At 67.9% G+C, this 23,311-nt stretch overlaps 1 protein-coding gene across 1 annotated transcript; it reads left to right on the top strand.

The window, feature by feature from the left end:
• The first annotated feature begins 1,080 nt into the window (after positions 1-1,080).
• TRAF2 (TNF receptor associated factor 2) lies at positions 1,081-23,264 on the top strand. Its single transcript, XM_062207234.1, is given in 13 exon segments — positions 1,081-1,484; positions 7,307-7,523; positions 7,906-7,984; positions 8,136-8,234; position 9,695; positions 13,095-13,255; positions 14,331-14,405; positions 16,628-16,702; positions 18,174-18,457; positions 18,625-18,724; positions 18,726-18,804; positions 20,439-20,587; positions 22,492-23,264. Coding segments are annotated over 12 exon segments (1,509 nt in total). The 5' UTR covers positions 1,081-1,484; positions 7,307-7,335; the 3' UTR covers positions 22,711-23,264.
• Positions 23,265-23,311: the final 47 nt, after the last annotated feature.

Genomic DNA, 23,311 nt, shown 5'->3' with positions numbered 1-23,311 from the left:
CCAATACACGTAAATACATAAAAAGGAAGCGAGTGTGGGCGCGCGGGAGCCCCCGGGGCCACGCGCGCAACAGCGCAGGCGCCAGCGCGAACCCACGTCCCGGGTGACGCGGAGCGACTGCCCGCCGCGCGGGGGTCGCCAGGCGCACGGCAACGTGGGAACTTCTAGGAGTGAGGGGTGGTCGTGGGAACTTCTAGGAGTGAGGGGTGGTCGTGGCGCCGAGAAGGGGCAGCCCTGCGCTCGCGGGACCCGGGCCGCGCGGTTCCCTCGCGTGGAGCGGGGCTGCGCACCAGCGGCTCGCTGGGGTGAGGGGTGGGCGGGAGCCCCCGGCTCCCCGGCTCCCCGGCCCAGGCCCTGGACACCACGGTCCGCTCCAGCAGCGCGGGGGGAGGCTTAAGTACTTACGCCGCGCCAACCGCGACCAATCGGCGCCCTCTGCGGTTCTCTGCGCGCTCCTGGTAGGCTGCCGCTTCTGTCCGTCAGGGCGGTGGCACGGCCGCGGCGCGAATCTGGCCAATCGGCGGCCGCTGCGGTTCCCCGTGCTTCCCTGGTAGGCTCCCGCGTCAGTCGCTCAGGGCGCTCCGGGCGGGACGGCGGCGGGGGCGGCGGCCCGGCGGGCGGTCAGTTCCGGACGCGCGGCGACCGTCGGGTGAGTCGGGCGCGGGTCCGGGGCGGGCGTGGGTGAGGGTCCCGGCGGGCGCGGACGGGCGCGGTCACCGCTCGGCGGGGCCGCGGGCAGGGCCGGGGCGGGGCCGGCTGAGGGGATTTCTCGGAGGGCTGAGCCGGAAGCCGAGAGTCGGAGCGGGGCGGGCGCCGGAAAGTTCGCGAACACCCGCGGCCGTCCACGGGGCGCGGGTGCCCGGGGTCAGCCCCTGCCGTGGCTGCGGCCGTCTCCCGCCCCGCCCCGCGCCCCGCCCGGCCCCGGGGCGCCGCCCGGGCCGTGTGTCCAGCTCTGGCCCACCTGCGGCCGCCCGCCGTTGGCCGGCTTGGCCCGGTGGCCGCGGCCGTGGTGGACGTGAAGCCCGAGAGGGGCGGGGAGAAGGCGGGGCGTGGCCGGAGCCCAGGGCGGCCCCCGGAGCGGGAGTGGACGCGCTTGAGCCACGAGCCTCGCGTGTCCGCGTGTCCGCGTGTCCCCGGGCCGAGGGGGTTGGAGGTGCAGGCCGCAGCCAAGTCACAGACGGACTTTGATTTGCTTGTTTTCGACGGTTTATTGCGCTGTGACCTGGAGAGCAGGAAGCTGCCCGGGCCGACTGGTCAGCGCCGGTCTCCCCTCTGAGCAGGGGCCCCGCAGGCCCAGCCTCCGGGAGGTGACCCCGAGGGGCCTGGGCCTGGCCGTCTGCGCCTGGCGTGGTCTGGGTGGCCTCGGGACCGCGATGCTGGAGCTGCCCCCGGGCCGGGTGGACGTCCACGTTGCAGTGAGAACAGGGCTGGCCTCTGCTGACCAGTCCCGGGGAGCCTTGAAGGAGCTGCTGGCCGGTGGCCAGGCAGGTTTTTTTTTTTTTTTAAAGAGTTGCTTATTTGAAAGGCAGAGAGGCAGAGAGAGAGAGAGAGGTCTTTCATCGGCTGGTTCACGCCCCAAAATGCCACAGTGGCCGGAGCTGCACGGATCCAAAGCCAGGAGCTTCCTCCAGGTCTCCCCGGTGGGTGCAGGGACCCAGGCACTTGGGCCGTCTTCTGCTGCTTTCCCTGGCCACAGCAGAGAGCTGGATGGGAAGTGGAGCAGCCGGGACTGGAACCGACGCCCATGTGGGATGCGGGCACTGCAGGCAGTGGCTTTCCCCGCTCCGTCAAGCGCCGGCCCCAGCAGTTTTGCGACCAGGGCACAGGTGTGGGAGGCCGTGGGCGTCGCTGTGGGCGGAAGCGTTTTCCAGAGAAGACTTGGCGCCGGCTGTCTCAGCACCGGGTCTTCAGTCCGGTTTGGGCTTCGTTTCTGGCCATGGGCGGTGCCAGCTGCCTGCCCAGGTGGCTGCCACTGTGGTCAGCGTGTGGCCTCTTGGGCCTGGCACGTGGGAAGTCCAGCTGGCGGCTTGGCAGGAGTGTGCAGGAAGGTCGGCCCAGAAGCCGCGGGGTGCGCTGGGAGGGGCGTGTGGCCAAGGCCTTGCCGCCCCGGTCTGCCCCGGGCCCTGGCCTGGATGCCGCGCGGAGGGCGTGGGTCACGGTCGTGGCCACACCACGGTGTCCTTGCCGTAGAAGCCGTAGGGACGAAGGCGTAGAAACAGCCCCCGGGGTCTGACCTGAGAGCCAGTGGTCGGGGCAGCCGGCCTCGGGCCCAGGCTGTGATTCAGGGAGGGGCACCCACCATGCAGCCAGAGCGTGGGGGGCGGTGCGCCCCGAGACTGCTCCGTCCCCGCAGCGTGTCTGGTGCCCAGCCAGAGCGCGAGGCCATGGGGAGGTCGGCGTGCGTGCGGTCCAGGACTGGGGGCTCTGCGGGGGCGGGGGCACTGGCAGAGCGCGTTGGGGGCGGCTTGACTCGGGCTGCCCTGCGGATGCTGGGGCAGTGCGGGGAGGGAGTGTGGAGGAGTGGGAGGAGGCTGGGGGGGCAGAGCCGCGGGGGACCAGCCCTGCCGCCCAGGGCTGAGGAGCGGGGCGGCCTGAAGGCCCTGAGCCGAGGCGAAGCAGTCCGGTGGCCGCGGCTGTGGCCTGGGCCCTGTGGGAGCCGTGTGCTCACACACGGACGTGGGTGACAAGGGCAGCGCCCCACTGTTGGCCTGGTCACGGGACAGCTGGGGCGGTTAAGGTGAGGCCGTCACGGCGCTGAGATCCTGGGGTGCGGGTGGGTCAGGAGCAGAGTCCCCCAGCCAAGGCCGGGCTTGGGGAGGGCCGGTGGCTTGGGGGAGGGCTCCTGAAGTCATTTGACCTCTCAGTTGATAGCCCTGGTGTTCAGGAAGGTTTCTGAACGAGCGCTCGCCCACACGCGGGGCCCTGGAGCGCCCTCTCCTGCCGCTCGCTCCGCTTGCGTGGGCAGTTGTTGGGCCCAGGGGGCTGGCGCTGTGGTGTAGCAGCTGCGGCATCCCATGTGGGCATCGGTTCGAGTCCCGGCTGCTCCACTTCCCATCCAGCTCCCTGCTAATGTGCCTGGGAGAGCAGCAGAGGACAGTCCAGGTGGCTGGGTCCCTGCAGCATGTGGGAGACCTGGAAGGAGCTCCAGCCACTGGGGAGTGAACCAGCAGATGGAAGACCTCTCTGTCTCTCCCTCTCTGTAACTCTACTTTTAAGTAAATAAATATATATTTAAAAAAAGTTGGTACCAAGCCTAATGTTTGATGTTACTCTGAGCCTGAAAGAAGATCAGCTTAGCCTGACCCTACAGCTTTGGAGGGGACTCGGGGCACCCCGATGTTCTCGAGGGTGCGTCCCTGGGCTCGCTGACACGGCTGTGGGCTCCTAGTGGAAACGTGGGTCTGGGGATCTGAACCCCCGGCTTCTGGGGCGTCCTGGGGCCCGAGCGCCTGCAGTGGCCAGGGGTCCCGGTGGGGCAGCGTGCCTTTCTGGTTGACTGGGCCGCCATCGGCTCCAGGAGTAGGGTGCTGGGTTTGCAGCCACGCGCCTCTCGCCCGGTGGGGTCTCAGTGACCTCTTGGTGGGCGACGCCTTCCCTTTGGCTTTCTAAAGTTCTTCTCCCAGGACCTGGCCCCCAGGCGGCTGGGCCTGTGGCGGCTCCAGCCCTGTTGACCGGCAGAGCAGAGCTAGGGGGCGGGGCGGGGTCCTGCCTTCTGTGTCCAGGCCTGGCCTTGAGGTTTCTCTGCCGTTGCTGGTGTTCCGAGCCGGGGTTGCTTTGGAGAATCCTGCCGGGTATCCCGTAGCTGGGAGCTCCACCGCGCCGTGAGCGCTCGGTTTTGTTCTGCGCACGTGGCCCGTGTGCGGCGTGCTGTGCTCTGTCCACACGCACACTTCTGGCAGCAGAAGCCCCCGTCGCCGGCTCCGCAAGGCAGCTGCTCCAGTTCTCACGCCCTGGGGTCGCTCTGTCCCGAGTTAGAGACAGAGAGAAAGGTCTTCCTTCCGTTGGTTCACTCACCAAATGGCCGCCACGGCTGGCGCTGCGCCGATCCGAAGCCAGGAGCCAGGTGCTTCTCCTGGTCTCCCATGCAGGTGCAGGGCTCAAGCACTTGGGCCATCCTCCACTGCCTTCCCAGGCCACAGCAGAGAGCTGGCCTGGAAGAGGGGCAGCCAGGACAGAATCCGGCGCCCCGACCGGGACTAGAACCCGGGGTGCCGGCGCCGCAGGCGGAGGATTAGCCTGTTGAGCCGCGGCGCCGGCCCTGCTTTGTCCTTGCATATGACGTAACTGGAATCGGTTGGTGTGCGATTCTGCGTTTGGTCAAAGTGATTTTTGACAGAAGTCTCACGGATGAAGCCGTAGCTGTAGGAGTGAGCACGTGTGGCCGGGCTGGCCGCGGGGAGACGGCCACGGCTCCAGGTCGGCTCCTTGCTGACCTGGAAGCCCGGGAGGGCCTGGGTGTGCGCATGACATCTGACCTCGTGTCTCTCAGCGTGCCACAACGCCAGGAGCAGCCCGGTGTCTGGGCACACAGTGGGCCCTCGCCCGCCACGCCTTGTCTGATGCGGGCTGAGGGCCCGGGCCTCGGCAGCGGAAGCTCTGTCCTCACGTCTGAGCGTCCAGCCGCAGCTGGCTGGTGGACGGTGTCTGCACGCGGTCTCGCGCTGCCGCGTCTTCGTGGGGGGGGACGTTTGGATTCCTGAACAGGGAAGACCCAAGGCCTGGCATGGGCGGGGCTGGGGGCCTCCGGGTGCCGCAGTTGCTGGAACGGTGCCCACCTCCCTGGCAGGTGCTGTTGCGGCCAGCAGCACCCTGCGGCCAGACCACCCTCGCCTCCACCGCGTGGTGACCGGACGAACGTGACTGCAGCGCGTGAGGAAAGGCGGGCGTCCGAGTCACATGGCCGAGGGCGCCCTGTCGTGCCGGGGGAGGTCGTGGCGCCGGCGCCGCCTCGTCTGGGAGCTGGACAGCGGCCGCGTCGTCCTCGGCCTCCGCTCTGTTCCCCGCTTGCCCGGAATGTTCTGGTTCACACAGTACAACGCGGGAAGGGGCGTGGCCTGTTTTGAATGCGGGGAGGGGCGTGGCCTGTTGTTTTGAATGCGGAATCGTGAAGTCGTCCTGAGCTCTCTGGGATCCGCTCTGGGCTGAGCCGGATCCGCCGGGAGGGAGCATCCGGGCGCTGTCCCGGGCCTTGAGTTTGTCTGCTTCAGAAGCTGCGCGGGGCTGTCACCGGGGTGCGAGCCTCTCGGCTTTGTTCCGGGCCTGGCCACCCTCGGAGGGGCCGGGGCGGGCGTGGGCGCGTTGAAATGTCTCTCACGGTGAAACCCTGTGAGATGGGACGTGCTCACGATCGGCTCGGTGCTGGTAGAGTGGGCTTGGGGGGGCAGAGGGAGAGCAGGGTGAGGAGGGCTGGGGTGGGAGGCGCAGCCGGGGGGGGGCAGCAGAGTGGGAGCCAGGCCCCTGGGGAGCCTTCTTCGGGGGGGCCTCAGCCGCGCCCAGCTTGTCAGGCCCAGCTGCTCCTGCTGCGAGGTCTGGGGGGTTTGGGGAGCAGTCCTGGGAGCAGGCAAGCCCCCCTGCATCAGGGCCCCGTGGGGGCGCCGTCTCCCTCCCCATTCTGGCCTCCAGAGGGGCCCTGCTCCAGCAGGGATGTGAGTGAACCCAAGCTCGAGGGCCCGTGGAAGGACAGCCTGTTGGTGACGTGGGCCTGCGCCAAGGCTGGCCCTCACAGTCCTGTCTAGGGCGGCTCGGAGGACCCCCCCCCCCCGTCATCCCGGCGCAGGGTGGGCAGTTTTCCTGCCACCAGCACAGAAGGGGAAGTGCGTTACCATGTGGGTGTTGGCGTGGGTCTGCCACTGTCCTGTGCCCCCAGCTCGTCACCTTCCGTCTCCAGCACTTGCCAGGGGCGCACAGATGCCAGGTCCCCGGGAGCCTCTCCCTGCAGCCTGGAGTGTCTTCCCCGAGGCCGCTCCCCGCTTGCCCACGGGCGGCCCTGGTGGAGCCCCCTCCCCAGCCCCATGCTGGTTCTCGCCGGGGCTAGCCCATGTCCCACGTCCTGCACCAGGCTGAGGAGCCCTGGCCTGGGCACAGTGGACCAGAGCCCAGCTCTGGCCTGCAAGCTGCACAAGACCAGTGGCATGATGGGAGTGTGGGGTCACAGGTGCCGCTGTGGGGACAGGGGAAAGGTGCTGGGGCGCGACGAGGAGCGGCGCACTCCGTCTTCCCATGTCCTCCAGGCTCTCTGCCGTCCACGTTTCGTGGAAGTCGCCTGTGTCTGTGTGGGCTGATCACTTCAGCCGGAAGCTTGAGCGCTTACCAGGCCACTTGACTGTGTGCGCGTGGGGCTGGAGGAGAGGTTGGCAGGAGGACTTGGCCCACAGTGGAGTTGTGGCTGGGGTCCTTCTCCCGTCCCCCTTGCCCTGGGAAGGAGTTTGCGTGTCCTTAGCACCTGCGCGGGAAGCACCAGGTCCCGTCTCTGCCCACCGCCTGCCACGGCCCCTGCCGGGCTCTGCACGGCGCGGCCCTGTGGTGGCGGGGAAGAGCGGAGCCTGCCCTGCACGCACTCTGGAGCTCAGCACCGCTCACGTGGTCCCAGTTAGCGGCTGGACAGGCACGGCGGGGAGCGTCTGCGGGTGTGGCCGGGCGGCGCTCGGAGGAGGGGAGAGTGTGGCGTTGTGGCGAGGGCCACTGCCTGTGACGCCAGCCTTCCACGTGGGCACTGCTCACCTTCCGATCCAGCTCCCTGCTCGTGGCCTGCGAAAGATGGCCCACGTGGGCGATCTGGGTGAAGTTCCAGGCTCCTGGCTCTGACCTGGCCCAGGCCTGGCCTCTGTGGCCGTCTGGGGAGTGAGCCAGTGGGGGACTGATCTCTGTGTCTCTTTCTCTAATTCTGACTTTCAAAAAAACACAGAGGCAGGAGGGTGGGCACTGCCAGGCACTGGCTGACGTGCTCTGGGGGGTGCACAGGCCCGGCGGTGGCAGGAGCAGGGCGGGGCAGGTGTGCCCAGGGGCTGGGAGATGAGCCGGCAAAGGGACGGAGGGGCCGGTGCCTGGCAGGTGGCTGTTTCCCGCGCAGCTGCTTTCCGAGGGTTGGAGAGTCACCCACTGTCCCAGAACATTCTTTCTGTAGGGGTCCCGGGAGGGTGAAGGGCACGGGACGGGCGACACTGACCCTTGGCGTCACAGGAAGGCAGCTGTGGAGTGTGGACAGCTGGGTGCGGCCGTGGCCACGAAGAACCTCAGCGTCCCTGTGTGCGGCGGGAGGTCGCGCTGTCTTGTGGCCAGGTGTGACACGCTCTGTGCTCTCCCTCAGGGCTTCCTGGCGTGGGGGTCCCAGCGCTCATGGCTGCAGCCAGCGTGACCCCCCCTGACTCCCTCGAGCTGCTGCAGCCCGGCTTCTCCACGAGCCTCCTGGGGACCAAGTTGGAGGCCAAGTACCTGTGCTCGGCCTGCAGGAACGTCCTGCGGAGGCCCTTCCAGGCCCAGTGCGGCCACCGCTACTGCTGCTTCTGCCTGACCAGCATCCTCAGGTACTGAGGCCCGGGCGGCCGCGCGGTCCAGGGCGGGGCCCCGGGTGTGACTTCCCTGGGCAAACCAGGAGTGAGACTTCCAGACGCTGCTTCCGTCGGGCAGCACTGTTTTGGGGGTGCGTGGCTACGTGCACACGTGGGCGCTTGAGGCCCGTCTGCCTGTCTCTGCTCACTGGTTTACACATCTAGGAAGCCTAGAGGTGCACGCCCGGACAGGCCTGGGGGCGGCGTGACCGGTGAGAAGCGCGTGGCGCCGAGGCCCCGTTCTCACGTTGGGTCTTGGAGGCGCTGCTCACGTGGCGTGTGCCTGTCGGGGTCTGGGGCGTGGGCTCGGCTTGTCGTGCTCTGAGCAGACGTCCCACGGGGTTTCTCTTCCCCCCAGCTCAGGGCCTCAGAACTGTGCCGCCTGCGTCCAGGAGGGCATCTACGAAGAAGGCGTCTCTATCTTAGAGAGCACTTCAGTAAGTCGGGCTCTGACGCCACAGAGCTGGCCACGCCGCGCGGCTGTGTGCGGCGGGGGAGGTGGGCAGCGGCGGGGGTCCCCGCTCGGCGCCCTCGCCCCTGGAGAGCTGCTGCAGCTGGAAGAGGCCTAACCGGGCTCTCCTCCCGCAGGCCTTTCCCGATAATGCGGCCCGCAGAGAGGTGGAGAGCCTGCCCGCCGTGTGTCCCAACGAAGGCTGCACCTGGAAGGGCACCCTGAAGGACTACGAGGTGAGGAGCCCGCCCCGGCCGCGGCCCCGCCGTGCGTCACTCCTGTCACAGCAGCGCCCCCGGCCCGGCCAGGGCCGACGCCTGCTGACGTCCTTGGGCTCTGGAGGGCCTGGGGCCCGTGTGAGGTGCTCGTCCTGTCTGGGCCTCCGGGAGTGCCTGCCACGGCGGGCTGAGTTGGCGGGAGCTTGGCACTGTGCCGTGTCGCCCGTGTCCTCGGGGTTTCGTACTCTGGCTTGTGCTGTCCCTGGAAGTGATGTCGTCACGGCTGTGTCTGTCCTGTGGCCGCAGAAGGCAGAGGCCGGGCCAGCACCTGGCGTGCCCTCTCTTGCCGGTGTCCTTGCCAGCGTGCTGGGGACCGCGCCATGACCCACGTCACCTGATCCCCGCCACGAGGCCCGGGCTCGGTGGCCGTGCGGGGGGGGGGGGGGGGGGGCAGCAGCACTGTCCCCGTGGCCGTGCGCGCACGTGGCCTCGGGAGGCTGTGCTGTCAGGAGGAGGCCAGCCGCGGAGGGCAGGTGCCGTGGGACTCCACCCACACGAGGAACCTCGGTGGTCACAACCGTAGGGACGGACGGTGGTCGCTGGCGCGGGCTCTCGAGGTGGGAGTGCCTTGGTGCCGGGCCCAGGAGAAGCCCCCTGCCCTGCCCTGCCCTGCCCTGCCCTGCCAGGGAGCTGGGCCCGGGGGCTGCCCGTGCGGCTTGGAGCTGGGACTCTGGGTGAGCGAGGCGTCCGTCACTGCGGGCCTCCTCTGTCCTCAGACCAGCTCCAGCCCGCGGTCTGTGGGCTCGAGCTTTGTTTTTGTTTTTGTCAGAGCGCGGCTTTGCCCACGGCTAGGGTGCATTGGCTCGGCTTTCTTCCTGTCTGGTGGCCCGGCGCCTGCTCCAGGCCACTTGTGCCGCTGTGGGCAGAGGCCCCGAGGCGCCCGTGTGGTGTGCGCCCCTCTCGGCACTCGGCAGCACGTGCCCTGCCTGGGTCCCCCACCCCCACGCTCCCCTGTTGGGTCTGTACTGGGAGGTGATGGGGTCAGGGCACCTGCTGGGAGGGTGGGTGCTGGCTGCGTTCCTGACGAGGGGGCCGAGAGGCCCTGGGCGTGCGCCAAGCTCGGCCTTCTCTGGGGTCCCCGAGCAGCCGTGTGGCCGCCGGCAGAGGACTGGGACTGCAGGCCCGCGGGTCGGAAAGTCCCTGGCTGTGCCTCAGAGAGGTCTGGAAAGCCCCTGCGAGGAGAGGCCGGCGGCGTGGGAGGAGCAGGCGCTGCACTGGGACCGGCCTGGCCTGGCGGTGATGTTGATAAAGCCTCCCGCTGGCGTCAGTGAGCGTCATGGGGACGGAGACGCAGGCTGGGCAGGGGATCCCCGCCCCCACCCGCCCTGCGCCACCTCGACCCCGCCCCCACCCACTCGGCTGTCACTCAAGACACCCAGGATGAGACGTTTTCTTGGTAATCAGAACTCTTGGAGAAGTGTGGGACGTGAAGAAACGCTGCTGGGAGCCTGAGTCTGTCCGCTAAGGCCGCCTCCCTGCGGGCTGTGCGGCTGACAGCCGTGCTCCCTTAGACACTGTGGCCCTGAGGCTAACGGCTCCCTCAGCGGCCCCGGGCGGCGCCGTGTGTGCAGGTGCCCGGCAGCGGCCCGTGGGTCGCAGGTGCTCTGTGCGGTGCAGGGGACCGATGAGGGAGAGAACCTGCCGTCTGCTGCCTCACTGCCCAGATGGCCACAGCGGCCGGGGCTGGCCGGGGGCTTCATCTGGGTCTCGCAGGTGGGAGCAGGCCCTGCTTTCCCAGGACCGTTAGCAGGGAGCTGGATCAGAAGTCGAGCAGCCGGGACGTGAACTGGCGCCCGTACGAGAGGCCGGTGTCACAAGAAGTGGCTGTGCCCAAGGCACGGAGCTCTGACCGTGGGCTGGGCTGGGAGGGGCCGCGCAGGTGGCCAGGGTCCTGCTGGGGGCACCGGTGCCCCACTGTCACAGCCCCACAGCCCCCACGCTCTTTTCTGGCCTGTTATTATTAGTATTTTAAATTTATGTATGTATTTGAAAGGCAGAGTTAGGAAGACCCGGAGAAACCTTCCGTCTGCCGGTTCACTGCCCCGGTGGCCCCAACGTCTGGCGCGGGGTGGGTGCCGGGGCCCAGGCACGTGAGCCGTCTTCTGCTGCTCTCGGGTCACAAGTGGCGCAGCTGGGACTTGAACCAGCGCCTGTATGGGATGCCGGCGCTGCAGGCGGCTTTTCCTGCTGCGCCGCTGTGCCGGCCACACGTTTCTGGGTTCCTTAAGTCAGAGCTGAGACTCGATGTCACCCCGAGTCCGTTAGGCGCCCATGCTTGAGCGTCCGCGCTCCACCAGCCAGGGTGGCTGCTGGGACTTGGGGGTGCCGGCAGCTGTGGGCCACACAGGTGTAGCACGTCCGTGCCGGCCCAGCCGCTGGGTCCTGACGGCCTTGGCCCTGCCCTGCCCTAGCGCGGGGCGCCAGCACTTGGGCTACACTTATCTGCCTGCTGAGCCCCAGAGGTGCTGCCCCCTCTACGAGGAGACGGTGGCTCGGCTAGAAACCCGCCCGCTCCCAGGACTGGGAGGAGGCCCCCCCCCCCCCCCGCGGGCAATGACTCGTGGGCCTGCCCAGCTCCCTTCTGGTCAGAGCTCAGTGAGGCGGACCGGGCAGAGGGGGACGAGTCCTCGGATCCAGATCCCTGCGGACAGGGGGTAGAATGGGGGCGACGGGTTGGGGGGCCGTGGCATGAGGGTCTCGTGGGGACAGTTTGTCAGGGAACCTAACAAGGTTCTGGAGACGGACGGTGTGCATGCGCTGCCCGGACTGTGCCCCCAGGGAGGGATGGTGTGCGTGTGCTGCCCGGCCCGGACTGTGCCCCCAGGGAGGGACGGTGTGCGTGTGCTGCCCGGACTGCGCCCCGGGGAGGGACGGTGTGCGTGTGCTGCCCAGACTGCGCCCCCGGGGAGGGACGGTGTGCGTGTGCTGCCCGGACTGTGCCCCCGGGGAGGGACGGTGTGCGTGTGCTGCCCGGCCTGGACTGTGCCCCCGGGGAGGGACAGTGTGCGTGTGCTGCCCGGCCTGTGCCCCCGGGGAGGGACGGTGTGCGTGTGCTGCCCGGCCTGGACTGTGCCCCCGGGGAGGGACGGTGTGCGTGTGCTGCCCGGCCTGGACTGTGCCCCCGGGGAGGGACGGTGTGCGTGTGCTGCCCGGCCCGGACTGTGCCCCCGGGGAGGGACGGTGTGCGTGTGCTGCCCGGACTGTGCCCCCAGGGAGGGACGGTGTGCGTGTGCTGCCCGGACTGTGCCCCCGGGGAGGGACGGTGTGCGTGTGCTGCCCGGCCAGGACTGTGCTCCCGGGGAGGGACGGTGTGCGTGTGCTGCCCGGCCCGGACTGTGCCCCCGGGGAGGGACGGTGTGCGTGTGCTGCCCGGCCCGGACTGTGCTCCCGGGGAGGGACGGTGTGCGTGTGCTGCCGGGACTGTGCCCCCGGGGAGGGACGGTGTGCGTGTGCTGCCGGGACTGTGCCCCCGGGGAGGGACGGTGTGCATGTGCTGCCGGGACTGTGCCCCCGGGGAGGGACGGTGTGCGTGTGCTGCCCGGCCAGGACTGTGCCCCCGGGGAGGGACGGTGTGCGTGTGCTGCCCGGCCCGGACTGCGCCCCCGGGGAGGGACGGTGTGCGTGTGCTGCCCGGCCCGGACTGCGCCCCCGGGGAGGGACGGTGTGCGTGTGCTGCCCGGCCTGGACTGTGCCCTCGGGAACGGTTGCAGCGAGAAGTCTAGGCCCCTGCCGCCCACAGAGGAGACCAGGATGGAGCTCCTGTTCCCGGCTTCGGCTTGGCCCAGCTCCGGCTGCCGTTGTGATGTGGGGAGTGACCCAGCACGTAGAAGATCCCTCTCTCCCTCCCTGCCTCTCCCTCGTTCTCTGCCATTCAAATAAGTGAAATAAGTTTAAAGCAAACCAAGACTAGCCCGGCGTGGGTGCTTGGCCGGCGGGGCGACCCACCCCCGAGGACCCCACACCCCCGCTCCTCCACGCTCCTGCTTCCTGTGCAGCCCCGGGCCCCTGGCTTCGGCCTCGTCTGGCTTGGCTGTGGCAGGCATTTGGGGAGGGAACCGGTGGAGGGGAAGCTCTCTCTGACACTCGGACGGAGAAGAGATGAAGGCTTAGCCAGCGTTGCTCCCCGGTCCGCGTCCCCGACGGGCGCTCCCTTGGCTGCGCCCTGCCTCTGCTGCCGCGCTCTGCTCTCCCACGAAGCCATGCTGCAGGCCCACTTTGCACTCCCCCGACCTCCAAACACACACTGAGAATGCGGCCTGCCCTCCCCTCCACACACCCCGGGTGCCTGCACCCCCGGTCTTGCCCCTCATGCGGTAGCTCTGGCCTTCCCTGGGCAGTCCCTGACGGCTCAGCTGGCTCCTGTCACCCCAGTCGGGCAGTCGGCAAGGTCCCAGGTGGGCAGCGCAGACCTCCAAGCTCCCAAGACTTGGCTGCGTTGTCGCTCCCACCCTTCCACTCTGCCCGACAGCCCCTGCGTCACCCCACCTTGCCCTCAGCCCGGGGTCCCCGAGTCCCTAGGCTGCACCTGTGTTCTCTGAGTGAGCGTTCGCGTGGCGGTCAGTGCAGGACGGCTGGGCCGGCCGTGGGGATGGCAGCTCATCGGCCCTGTGCCGTTCTCCGCCCTCACCCCCTGGCCTGCGTCCGCTCTGCCTTGGGCTGCCTCCCACAGCTCCCCGACGGCGACAGCGGGCGCTGGGGTGCAGCCCCTTCGGTCAGAACTCCGAGGGCCCTGTGCAGAGGATGGCCCGCAGCAGGGCAGGGGTCGGGCAAGCGGCCGTGTGGGGTGCGCGCTGCTGACGCCTGCTTGTGTCGGCAGAGCTGCCAACGAGGGACACTGCCTGTTCCTGCTGACCGAGTGCCCGGCCTGCAAAGGCCTGGTCCGCCTCGGCGAGAAGGAGCAGCACGCCGAGCACCAGTGCCCCGAGCGGAGCCTGAGCTGCCGGCACTGCCGGGCGCCCTGCGGCCGGGCAGACATGGAGGTGAGCTGGCAGGGGCTGGCCGGGCGGAGCTGCAGGAGGACCCGTGGTTCCCAGGAACCCGGGCAGCTCCGCCCTGGCTCGGTAACCGCGTCTCAGTCGGGGATGCCAGACAGGGACAGGCCCGCTCAGGGCCTTGGTCTGCCGTCCGGGACGCAGGGGAGGGAAGTCGGCACGTCTGACACGGCCAGTGCTGCGGCGCAGGTCACACCAGCGCGAGTCGGCTCTGCTTCCCGGCCGGCTGCCTGCCGACGCGCCTGGACGGAGTTCCAGACGCTTGGCTTCGGCCTGGCCGTTGTGGCCACGTGGGGAGTGAAGCAGCAGGTGGAGGCCGGCCTCCGCCCTCCTCGGAGCCCAGCTGTGCTCTCCCCGGCTGCATTGGCAGGAGCCCGATCGGAAGTGGAGCAACGAGAACTCGGGAGGCCGGCGCCGCAGCCGCAGCCTGGTCTGCTGTGCCGGAGGGCCGACCACAATACAGAAGTCCGGGGGGGGGGGGGGGAGTAGATGGGGGGGGGTGTGGTCCAGCTCTGACTCTGACCTCCTGCTGACCTGCACCTCCCGGGCTGGGCCCCTCCACCGCGTGGGACCCTTGGATTGGGCTCCTGGCTCCAGCCATTGAGGACGTTGGGGGAACGATCCCGTGGATGAGAGCTGCCTCTCCCCCTCCCCTTCCCCCTCCCCCTCCCTCCCCCTCCCCCTCCCCTCCCCCTCCCCTCTCCCTCCCCCTCCCCTCCCCCTCCCCTCTCCCTCCCTCTCCCCCTCCCCCTCCCTCTCCCTCCCCCTCCCCCTCCCTCTCCCTCCCCCTCCCCCTCCCTCTCCCTCCCCCTCCCTCTCCCTCCCTCTCCCCCTCCCCTCCCCCTCCCTCTCCCTCTCTCTCCCCCTCTCCCCCCTCCCCCTCCCCTCTCCCCTTCCCCCTTCCCCTCCCTCTCCCTCTCTCATTAATTAAGACACACACAGATTCTCTGAAAGTCGCTGGGTGGCATCTGGAGTCTCGGGGCTGACCGTGGAGCTGGCTGCCCTGTGCGCCCTGGCCCGTGTCCGCGTCTGTGGCTCATGTGCCCGTCTGCTTCTCCCTAAGGCCCACCATGAGGTCTGCCCCAAGTTCCCCTTGACGTGCGACGGATGCGGCAGGAAGAAGATCGCCCGGGAGAAGGTACGCTGTCTGCGGGTGGGCCCTGGCCTCCGGGACATGGCTGTGGGCATGGGTGAGGGCCTGGCCTCGGGGACACGGCTGTCTGCGGGTGCGGGCCCTGGCCTCGGGGACACGGCTGTCTGCGGGTGGGCCCTGGCCTCCGGGACATGGCTGTGGGCATGGGTGAGGCCTGGCCTCGGGGACACGGCTGTCTGCGGGTGGGGCCTGGCCTCGGGGACACGGCTGTCTGCGGGTGGGGCCCTGGCCTCCGGGACATGGCTGTGGGCATGGGTGAGGCCTGGCCTCGGGGACACGGCTGTCTGCGGGTGAGGGCCTGGCCTCGGGGACACGGCTGTCTGCGGGCGCGGGTGGGGCCTGGCCTCAGGGACACGGCTGTCTGCGGGTAGGGCCCTGGCCTCGGGGACACGGCTGTCTGCGGGTGGGGCCCTGGCCTCGGGGACACGGCTGTCTGCGGGTGGGGCCTGGCCTCGGGGACACGGCTGTCTGCGGGTGGGGCCCTGGCCTCGGGGACACGGCTGTCTGCGGGTGGGGCCCTGGCCTCGGGGACTCGGCTGTCTGTGGGCGCGGGTGGGGGCCTGGCCTCGGGGACACGGCTGTCTGCGGGTGGGGCCTGGCCTCGGGGACATGGCTGTCTGTGGGCGCGGGTGGGGCCTGGCCTCGGGGACACGGCTGTCTGCGGGTGGGGCCCTGGCCTCGGGGACACGGCTGTCTGTGGGCGCGGGTGTGGGTACGGAGCTGGGGAAGCCGCAGTCCGCTCTGCAGCGACAGGGCATCGAGGGCGGGGCCCTGCTCCCTCACCCCCCCAGCTCTGCGCCCATGGTGTGAGCCGCTCCAGGTGACACCTGGGAAACAGGAAGTTGGAATTACGCGCTTCCCCAGGCCTCTGCCTCAGTGGGGCTGCAGGAAGGGAGGCCGTGGCTCCTTGCCGGGCTGTCCTCAGTGGGGCTGCAGGAAGGGAGGCCGTGGCTCCTTGCCGGGCTGTGCCTGACGCCTGACACGGGGTCCTAGGCCCTGCCTGTCTGGTTTGCCTCATTCAGACACTGGTCACAGGGCAGCGAGCTAAAGTACCACTCGGGACCCCTGTGTGTCTGCTGGACTGTCCACTCCAGCCCACTTCCTGCCGTGCAGGGGTTGGCTCCAGGCATGGGGACCCTGATGGAGCTCCAGACTTTGGGCTCTGGCCTGGCCCAGCCCCAGCTGTTGTGGGCATTTGGGGGATAAACCAACAGATGGGAGGTCCCTCTCTCTGCCCCCCCATCTCTCTCCCCCTCTCCCTCTCCCCCCCTCTCTCTCTCTCTGTCTTTCTCTTTCTGTCTCTCCCTGTGCCTTTCAAATAAAATGAAAATGAGTAATAATTTCTGGAAAATACCCATGGCAGGTGCACTTTCTTAAAAAACCGTGATTTTTTTCCCTACTCCAATTTGAGATGCTGCCTGTTTCACATATGAAGTGTGTGTGTGTGTATGTGTGTGTTTGCCTGTGTGTGTGTCTGTATGTATGCTTGTGTGTGTGCCTCTGTGTTTGTTTGTGGTCTATGTCTGTGTGCGTTTGTCTATGCGTGTCCGTGTGTGTGCCTCTGTGTGTGTCTCTGTGTTTGTGTGTGTCTATGTCTGTGTGCGTTTGTCTATGCGTGTCCGTGTGTGTGCCTCTGTGTGTGTCTCTGTGTTTGTGTGTGTCTATGTCCGTGTGTGTTTGTCTATGCATGTCTGTGTGTGTGCCTGTGTCTGTGTGTCTGTATCTGTGTGTTTGTGTGTGTGTCTATATCTGTGTGTCTGTATTTGTTTGTGTGTCTGTATCTGTGTGTGTGTGCCTTGTGTTTGTGTGTCTGTATCTCTGTGTGTGAGTCTGTGTGTGTGCCTGTGTGTGTGTATGTGCCTGTATCTGTGCCTGTGTCTGTGTGTGGCAGGGCCTCACCCTGGGTTCTGCTGCTGGTTCACAGCCTGTGGCTGTCTTCTGTCCGCACTTGCAGGCTGATCAGGTGTCTGATTTCTGTAAGGGCCCCCCCCATCTCAGGCCTGACTCCCGGGCCCTGGGCCCCCTGTTCTGGTGACAGGTGCAGACGCCCACAGGCTCCGCCCGGGCCCCATGCAGGCTCCTGACGTGAGCCCACACGTATGCAGGCAGCTTGGAGAACAGGACCCTGGGCCGGGGGCTTGCGGGAATTCTGGTCTGGTCAGTGCCTTGCAGGATGGGCAGGGGACGAGAACGCTGGCTGCTTGTAGTTTCAGGACCACGTCAGGACGTGTGGCCGGTGCCGGGTGCCGTGCAGGTTCCACACGGTCGGCTGCTCCGAGGTGGTGAGTGCTGGGGCCCTGACTGGATGCGCTCCGCCTTCAGCCACGGCGCCTCCCTCGCGCCAGCCCTCAGGTCGCCCTGCCCAGCTCAGTCCCAGGCAGCTCCGGCCACCCCTGTTCTCTGGTGGTCTCACAGTGTCTCGGCTCTTGCCCCCGCCGTCTCTGAGTGCTCCCGCGTGCCCACCTGGCACCTGGAGCCTCCCTCACCGCCAGGCAGGCGTCAGACTCGCCCGGCTGGCACATCCTGTCGCCGCGTCACCCTGGTCCCCTCTGTCCGTCAGCTCTTCCCGAGCTCCTCGGGGAGGAAGAGGGCTTGGTTGGGAGGCCACGCCCCCTAACCAGGGGCCCTGCCAGTCTGGTGTCAGGGTGGAATGTGTGGGGTCAGAGCAGAGAGCCAGGAGGCAGCCCAGAGACCCCCGCTGGGCCCGCCCCCAGAGCCAGGCCCGCTCCATGAACGTCATCTGCTGACCGTGAGCCTGAAGCGGGGGGTTGAGCCTCTGGCCCCAGGCCCTGTGTGGCACCTGCTGTCTCACTGCACATGGCAGCCCCCCAGCAGAGCACCCCTGGAGGGGATGGGTGGCTGGGCCTCTGACCGGGAACACACGGGTTCATTTGTTTTTTTTTTTAACTTTTAAGTTTTTGAAGGAATCTTTAACATTTATAAGTTTTGTTGTAGAAATTTGAAATGTTTGCAGTCGAATGTATTTAAGGAAGCTCAGTGTTAGTATCTGCTGCTGTCTCCGTCTTCCTTTGGGTCAGCTTTTTTTTTTTTTTTTTTTTTTAAGTATTTATTTATTTACTTGAGAGGAGAGTTACAGAGAGAGGTCTTCCATCCGCTGGTTCACTCCCAATTGGCCACAACGGCTGGAGCTGCACCGATCCAAAGCCAGGAGCCAGGAGCTTCCTCCAGGTCTCCCACGCAGGTGCAGGGGCCCAAGGACTTGGGCCATCGTCCGCTGCTCTCCCAGGCCACAGCAGGGAGCCGGATCAGAAGTGGAGCAGCCAGGACTCGAACCAGTGCCCATAGGGGGTGCCAGCACTGCAGGTGGCAGCTTTACCCACAGCGCCTGCCCTAGTCAACTTTTTCTTAATGGTAGTTTTTTTGTTTGCTTATTGCTTTGAGAGCGACAGCGAGTTCCCATCTGCTGGTCCATTCCCTAGATGCCTGCGACTGCTCGGGCTGGGCTCCTCTGCGTCTCCACGTGGGTGTCGGCCCCGGGGGGGGGGGTGTCAGTAGGAAGCTGCGGTCGGGCCCAGGCTGGACATTCCCGCGTGGGACGCCTTAGGCCAGCATCTCCCCGTCCCGTCTGACACCAGGGAGTGTGTGACAGAGCCAGTAAGGCCCTGGGGAGTTAGAGACAGCGACCGGTGGGAGCGTGGGCAAGCAGGTCCCTGGGTGTCCGCCGGCCACCCTGACTGCCCCCGTCCCGAGCCCGTGGTGCCCCGCGCAGCCTGAGCCGCCCCGTTGTCCCAGGTGGAGGTGGAGAAGCAGCAGGAGCACGAGGCGCAGCGGCTGCGGGAGCACCTGGCCCTGCTGCTGGGCTCCGTCCTGGACGCGAAGCCCCTGCTGGGCGAGCAGTGCCCGGCGGCGCCAGAGCTGCTGCAGCGCTGCGAGGCGCTGGAGCGCAAGACGGCCACCTTCGAGAACATCGTGTGCGTCCTGAACCGCGAGGTGGAGAGGGTGGCCGTGACCGCCGAGGCCTGCGGCCGGCAGCACCGGCTGGACCAGGACAAGATCGAGGCCCTGAGCAACAAGGTGTGTGCGGGCCAGGTGGGGGCGGCCCCGCCCAGCCCACGCCCCTTCCTGCCTGCGCCTGCCCCAAGGGACCCAACTCGGGGAGGTCCCGGCGCCTGACGGGTGAAACCCATTCCTCCCAGCCCCCACCCAGGGGGCCGCCCTCGTGACGGCGGCCTTGGCCCCTCAGGTGCAGCAGGCTGGAGCGGAGCCTCGGCCTCAAGGACCTGGCCCTGGCTGACCTGGAGCAGAAGGTTCTGGAGATGGAGGCGTCCACGCACGACGGGGTCCCTCATCTGGAAGATCTCAGACTTCGCCAGGAAGCGCCAAGAGGCCGTGGCTGGCCGCACACCGGCCATCTTCTCCCCAGGTGGGTCCTGGGCCCTCTCCCCCCGCGCTGCCTCGCCATCCGGGGCCGTGGGGAGTGGCCCCCGGGGCCTGGTGGGCACTTCCGTCCCCTCAGGTGGGAGTCGGTGCCAGGCCGGCTGCTCCCTTGTTGGCGCGGCCGAGCGTGGGCAGGGGCGGCCGGGGGGTGGCTGTGTGGGTGACGCCCGTCTCCAGGGGGTAGGGGCAAAGGCGGGTGCTGGGGTCCCACAGCTGCAGGAGACAGGAGCCGGTGGGTTGCTTCCCAGCTGGCTCTCCCCTCGTGACGGCCGTGCACGGGGTCTCTGGGCGACCCTGCTGGGGGGTGCTGGGACGACTCCATCCCCCGTGCTCGTCCACAGCTGGGGGGGCTGGACGCTGTCCCCGTGCTCGTCCACAGCTGGGGGGGGGGCTGGACACTGTCCCCGTGCTCGTCCACAGGGGGGGGGGGGCTGGACACTGTCCCCGTGCTCGTCCACAGCTGGGGGGGGGGGGCTGGACGCTGTCCCCGTGCTCGTCCACAGCTGGGGGGGGGCTGGACGCTGTCCCCGTGCTCGTCCACAGCTGGGGGGGGGGGCTGGACGCTGTCCCCGTGCTCGTCCACAGCTGGGGGGGGGGGCTGGACGCTGTCCCCGTGCTCGTCCACAGCGGGGGGGCTGGACGCTGTCCCCGTGCTCGTCCACAAGCTGGGGGGGGGGGGGCTGGACGCTGTCCCCGTGCTCGTCCACAGCTGGGGGGGGGGGCTGGGACGCTGTCCCCGTGCTCGTCCACAGCTGGGGGGGGGGGGGGCACGCTGTCCCGTGCTCGTCCACAGCTGGGGGGGGGCTGGACGCTGTCCCCGTGCTCGTCCACAGCTGGGGGGGGGGCTGGACGCTGTCCCCGTGCTCGTCCACAGCGGGGGGGGGGGCTGGACGCTGTCCCCGTGCTCGTCCACAGCTGGGGGTGGGGCTGGACGCTGTCCCCGTGCTCGTCCAGAGCTGGGGGGGGGGGGGGGCTGGACGCTGTCCCCGTGCTCGTCCACAGCTGGGGGGGGGGGGCTGGACGCTGTCCCCGTGCTCGTCCACAGCTGGGGGGGGCGGCTGGCACGCTGTTCCACAGCCCTGCAGGAGCACCCCACCCTGTGCCTCTGTAGAAACCGGAGGTTGAGGTCTGCCCGGCTCCCACGCTGGGCAGAAGGCCTCCTGTGGGCGCCCCGTCCCCATGGGCCAGGCAGCAGGATGGCATCGGCATTGACGCAGGTCCCCAAATCAGGGCGCTCAGGAGCCCACGGCCAGCAGGACAACCCCAGGGCACTCACACGTATTTGTCGGGGGAGTGGGCTAGCAGCCGTGGAGGTGCAGACCCCGGGCTGGAGGCACGTGGCTCAGGGTGATGCCAGGGCGGCTTGGCCGTGGGATGCAGAGGCCCAGGGCGGGGGCTGTGCCGGCCGTCTGAGCAGGGAGGGCGAGGGCGCCCCTGCTCCGGGAAGGGGCCGAGGGGGGAGGGGTGGTTCTGGCCACGTTGCTCCCCTCCCCCAGTTCTGGGGTTTGTGTCCTCAGCCGCAGTCTCTGTGACCCCCAGAATCCAGCGTCTGTTCCCCGGGAGGGGCTGCCGGGTGGGAAGCGCCTGCCCTGCCGGCTCACCCGCCCTGTGCCGCCCCAGCCTTCTACACCAGCAGGTACGGCTACAAGATGTGTCTACGCATCTACCTGAACGGTGACGGCACCGGCCGAGGGACGCACCTGTCGCTCTTCTTCGTGGTGATGCGAGGCCCAAACGATGCCCTCCTGCGGTGGCCTTTTAACCAGAAGGTGAGAGAGGCCTCTGCGCAGGCGCTCTGGGCACCGGGGCCTCCGGCTGGCCAGGGGGCCTGGGGCAGGGCGGCTGAGCCAGGAGGGGTTCTCCCCATGCTCGGGTGCTGGCCTCAGGGCCCCAGGCCCAGCGGTCTGAAGACAGCCCCCAGGAACGTTGGGAGGGGCCTGTGCCGGGAGTGCGGTCTGCCGAGGAGCTGACGGCCCAGAGACGGCTGCGTCCCTCTCCCCAGGGGCTGGCACCGTTGTCCCAGCCCCAGCCCCTGGAGGAGGAGCAGCCGAGGGGCCGTGCGAGGCCCCAGGGACCTCGTCCCTCGGGTGTCCAGAGCCTGGTCTCGGTCCCCGCAGAGGTGTCCACGTCAGGGAGGTGGCCACACCCCATGGGGCCTGGGTTCAAGTGCTGGCTCCCCCCCCTTCTCCCCCCCCTTGTTTTTTTTTTGTTGTTGTTGTTCTGTTTTGTTTTGTTTTTTAAGATTTATTTACTTGAAAGGCAAAGTTAGGTCTTCCATCTGCTCGTCCACTCTCCAAGGGACCCAATGGCCAGAGCTGGGCCAGGCCAAAGCCAGGGAGCCAGAAGCTTTGTCCAGGTCTCCACGTGGGTGCAGGTCCCCAAATACTTGGGCCATCTGCTGCTGCTTTCCCAGGCCACAGCAGGGAGCTGGATCGGAAGTGCAGCAGCCAGGACACGAACCGGCGCCCGTGTGGGTTGCCGGCGTCACAGGCCGCGGCCCCTGGAGATGCCGTCGTGCTGACTCAGCGGGGCTCCTGCAGCCACATGGGAGACCCAGGAGAAGTCCTCGCCTCGGCCTGGCCCACCTCTGCTCTTGTGGGTGTTTGGGGAATGAACCAGCAGATAAAGAATCCCTGTCTCTGGGCCGGTGCTCCGTGGTGCAGCAGGTGAGGCCACCGCCTGCAGTGCCGGCTGCCCCTGTGGGCTCCGGTTCAAGTCCCGGCTGCTCCACTTCCAGTCCAGCTCCCTGCTGATGCACCTGGGAAAGCAGAGGAGGGCGGCCCAAGTGCTTGGATCCTGCCCCCACATGGGAGACCTGGATGGAGCTCTGGCTCCTGGCTGTGGTCTGACCCAGCCTGGCCGTTGCAGCCATTTGGGGAGTGAACTAGCGGATGGAAGAGCTCTGTCTCCCTCTCAAAATCTGACGTTCAAAATAAATCTTTTAAAAGTGTTAAAAGATACATTAATCTAGTTGAAAGACAGAGTGGGCCGGCGCCGTGGCTCACTAGGCTAATCCTCCGCCTTGCGGCGCCGGCACACCGGGTTCTAGTCCCGGTCTGGGCACCGGATTCTGTCCCGGTTGCCCCTCTTCCAGGCCAGCTCTCTGCTGTGGCCAGGGAGTGCAGTGGAGGATGGCCCAAGTGCTTGGGCTCTGCACCCCATGGGAGACCAGGAGAAGCACCTGGCTCCTGCCTTTGGATCAGCGCGGTGTGCCGGCCGCAGTGCGCTACCGCGGCAGCCATTGGAGGGTGAACCAACGGCAAAAGGAAGACCTTTCTCTCTGTCTCTCTCTCTCACTGTCCACTCTGCCTGTCCAAAATCAATTATAAGAATAAAAAAAAAAAAAAAGTGATGGAGAGAGAGTGAGACAGAGGTTTTCCATCCGCTGGTTCACTCCCCAAATTTTGGCAACAGCCAGGGCTGGGCCAGGCCAGAGCCAGGAGCTCCGTCCAGGTCCCCTCGGTGCAGGGCCCGAGCACCTGGGTCGTCGCCTGCCGCCCCCAGGGAGCGGCTGGGGCTGCAGCCGGTGCTGCGCTGACGACGGCGGCACCGGCACCACAAGCAGCGCTTGCCCTGGTGAGCCCAACACGGGCTCCGAAGCCAGGCCGTGCACGGGTGAGACCGAGTGCGCTGCTGGGAGGCGCTGAGCCGGCCTCTGGGCCCTGCCCTCCAGGTGACCCTGATGCTGCTGGACCAGAACAGCCGCGAGCACGTGATCGACGCCTTCCGGCCGGACGTGACCTCGTCCTCCTTCCAGAGGCCGGTCAGTGACATGAACATCGCCAGCGGCTGCCCCCTCTTCTGCCCCGTCTCCAAGATGGAGGCCAAGAACTCGTACGTGCGGGACGATGCCATCTTCATCAAGGCCATCGTGGACCTAACGGGGCTCTAGCTGCCTCCGTGGGCCAGGGAGGAGCCGCACCAGGGCAGGCCGGGCCGGGCGGGCTGCAGCCCTGCACGCTGTCCTCGGGTGGGCCTGGATCCCGGCCCCAGTGCTGCCCAGTGAAGGGCGGGGCTCCCGAGCAGTCAGCTGCAGCCGAGGGTGGGGTCTCGTGGCTGCCGGCCACAGAGGGTCTGCTCCGTGGCACAGGGCCTCGTGGCTGCTCGCCACAGAGGAGGGGCTGCTCCGTGGGATGAGGTCTCATGGCTGCTGGCCACAGAGGAGGGGCTGCTCCGTGGGACGGGTCTCGTGGCTGCCGGCCACAGAGGAGGGGCTCCCAGCAGCTCCATTCTGTGCTCGGGCCCTGGACGGCGGGGAGCATTGTCAGAACCCTAGGTTGGTGTCCAGACGGGAGACCCTGGCTGGGAGTCCAGCAGGCCCGTGGGTGGGGCGGGGGTCCGGCCGTGGGCCGTCCCTGCTGGACGTGGTGTGTAGGGCGTGGCCCCGCCCCGTGGGAGTGCGCTTGTGCCCTGAGGAGCACTTGTCATTAAACCGTTGACGTCTGAGTGGTGTGCGTGGGCTCTGCTTGGTGCAGCCGCTCCCCCACCCTGCC

This window comes from Lepus europaeus, chromosome 12 (assembly GCF_033115175.1).
Source record: "Lepus europaeus isolate LE1 chromosome 12, mLepTim1.pri, whole genome shotgun sequence".
NCBI lineage: Eukaryota > Metazoa > Chordata > Mammalia > Lagomorpha > Leporidae > Lepus > Lepus europaeus.
This window is presented reverse-complemented; position numbering and strand designations above follow the sequence as displayed.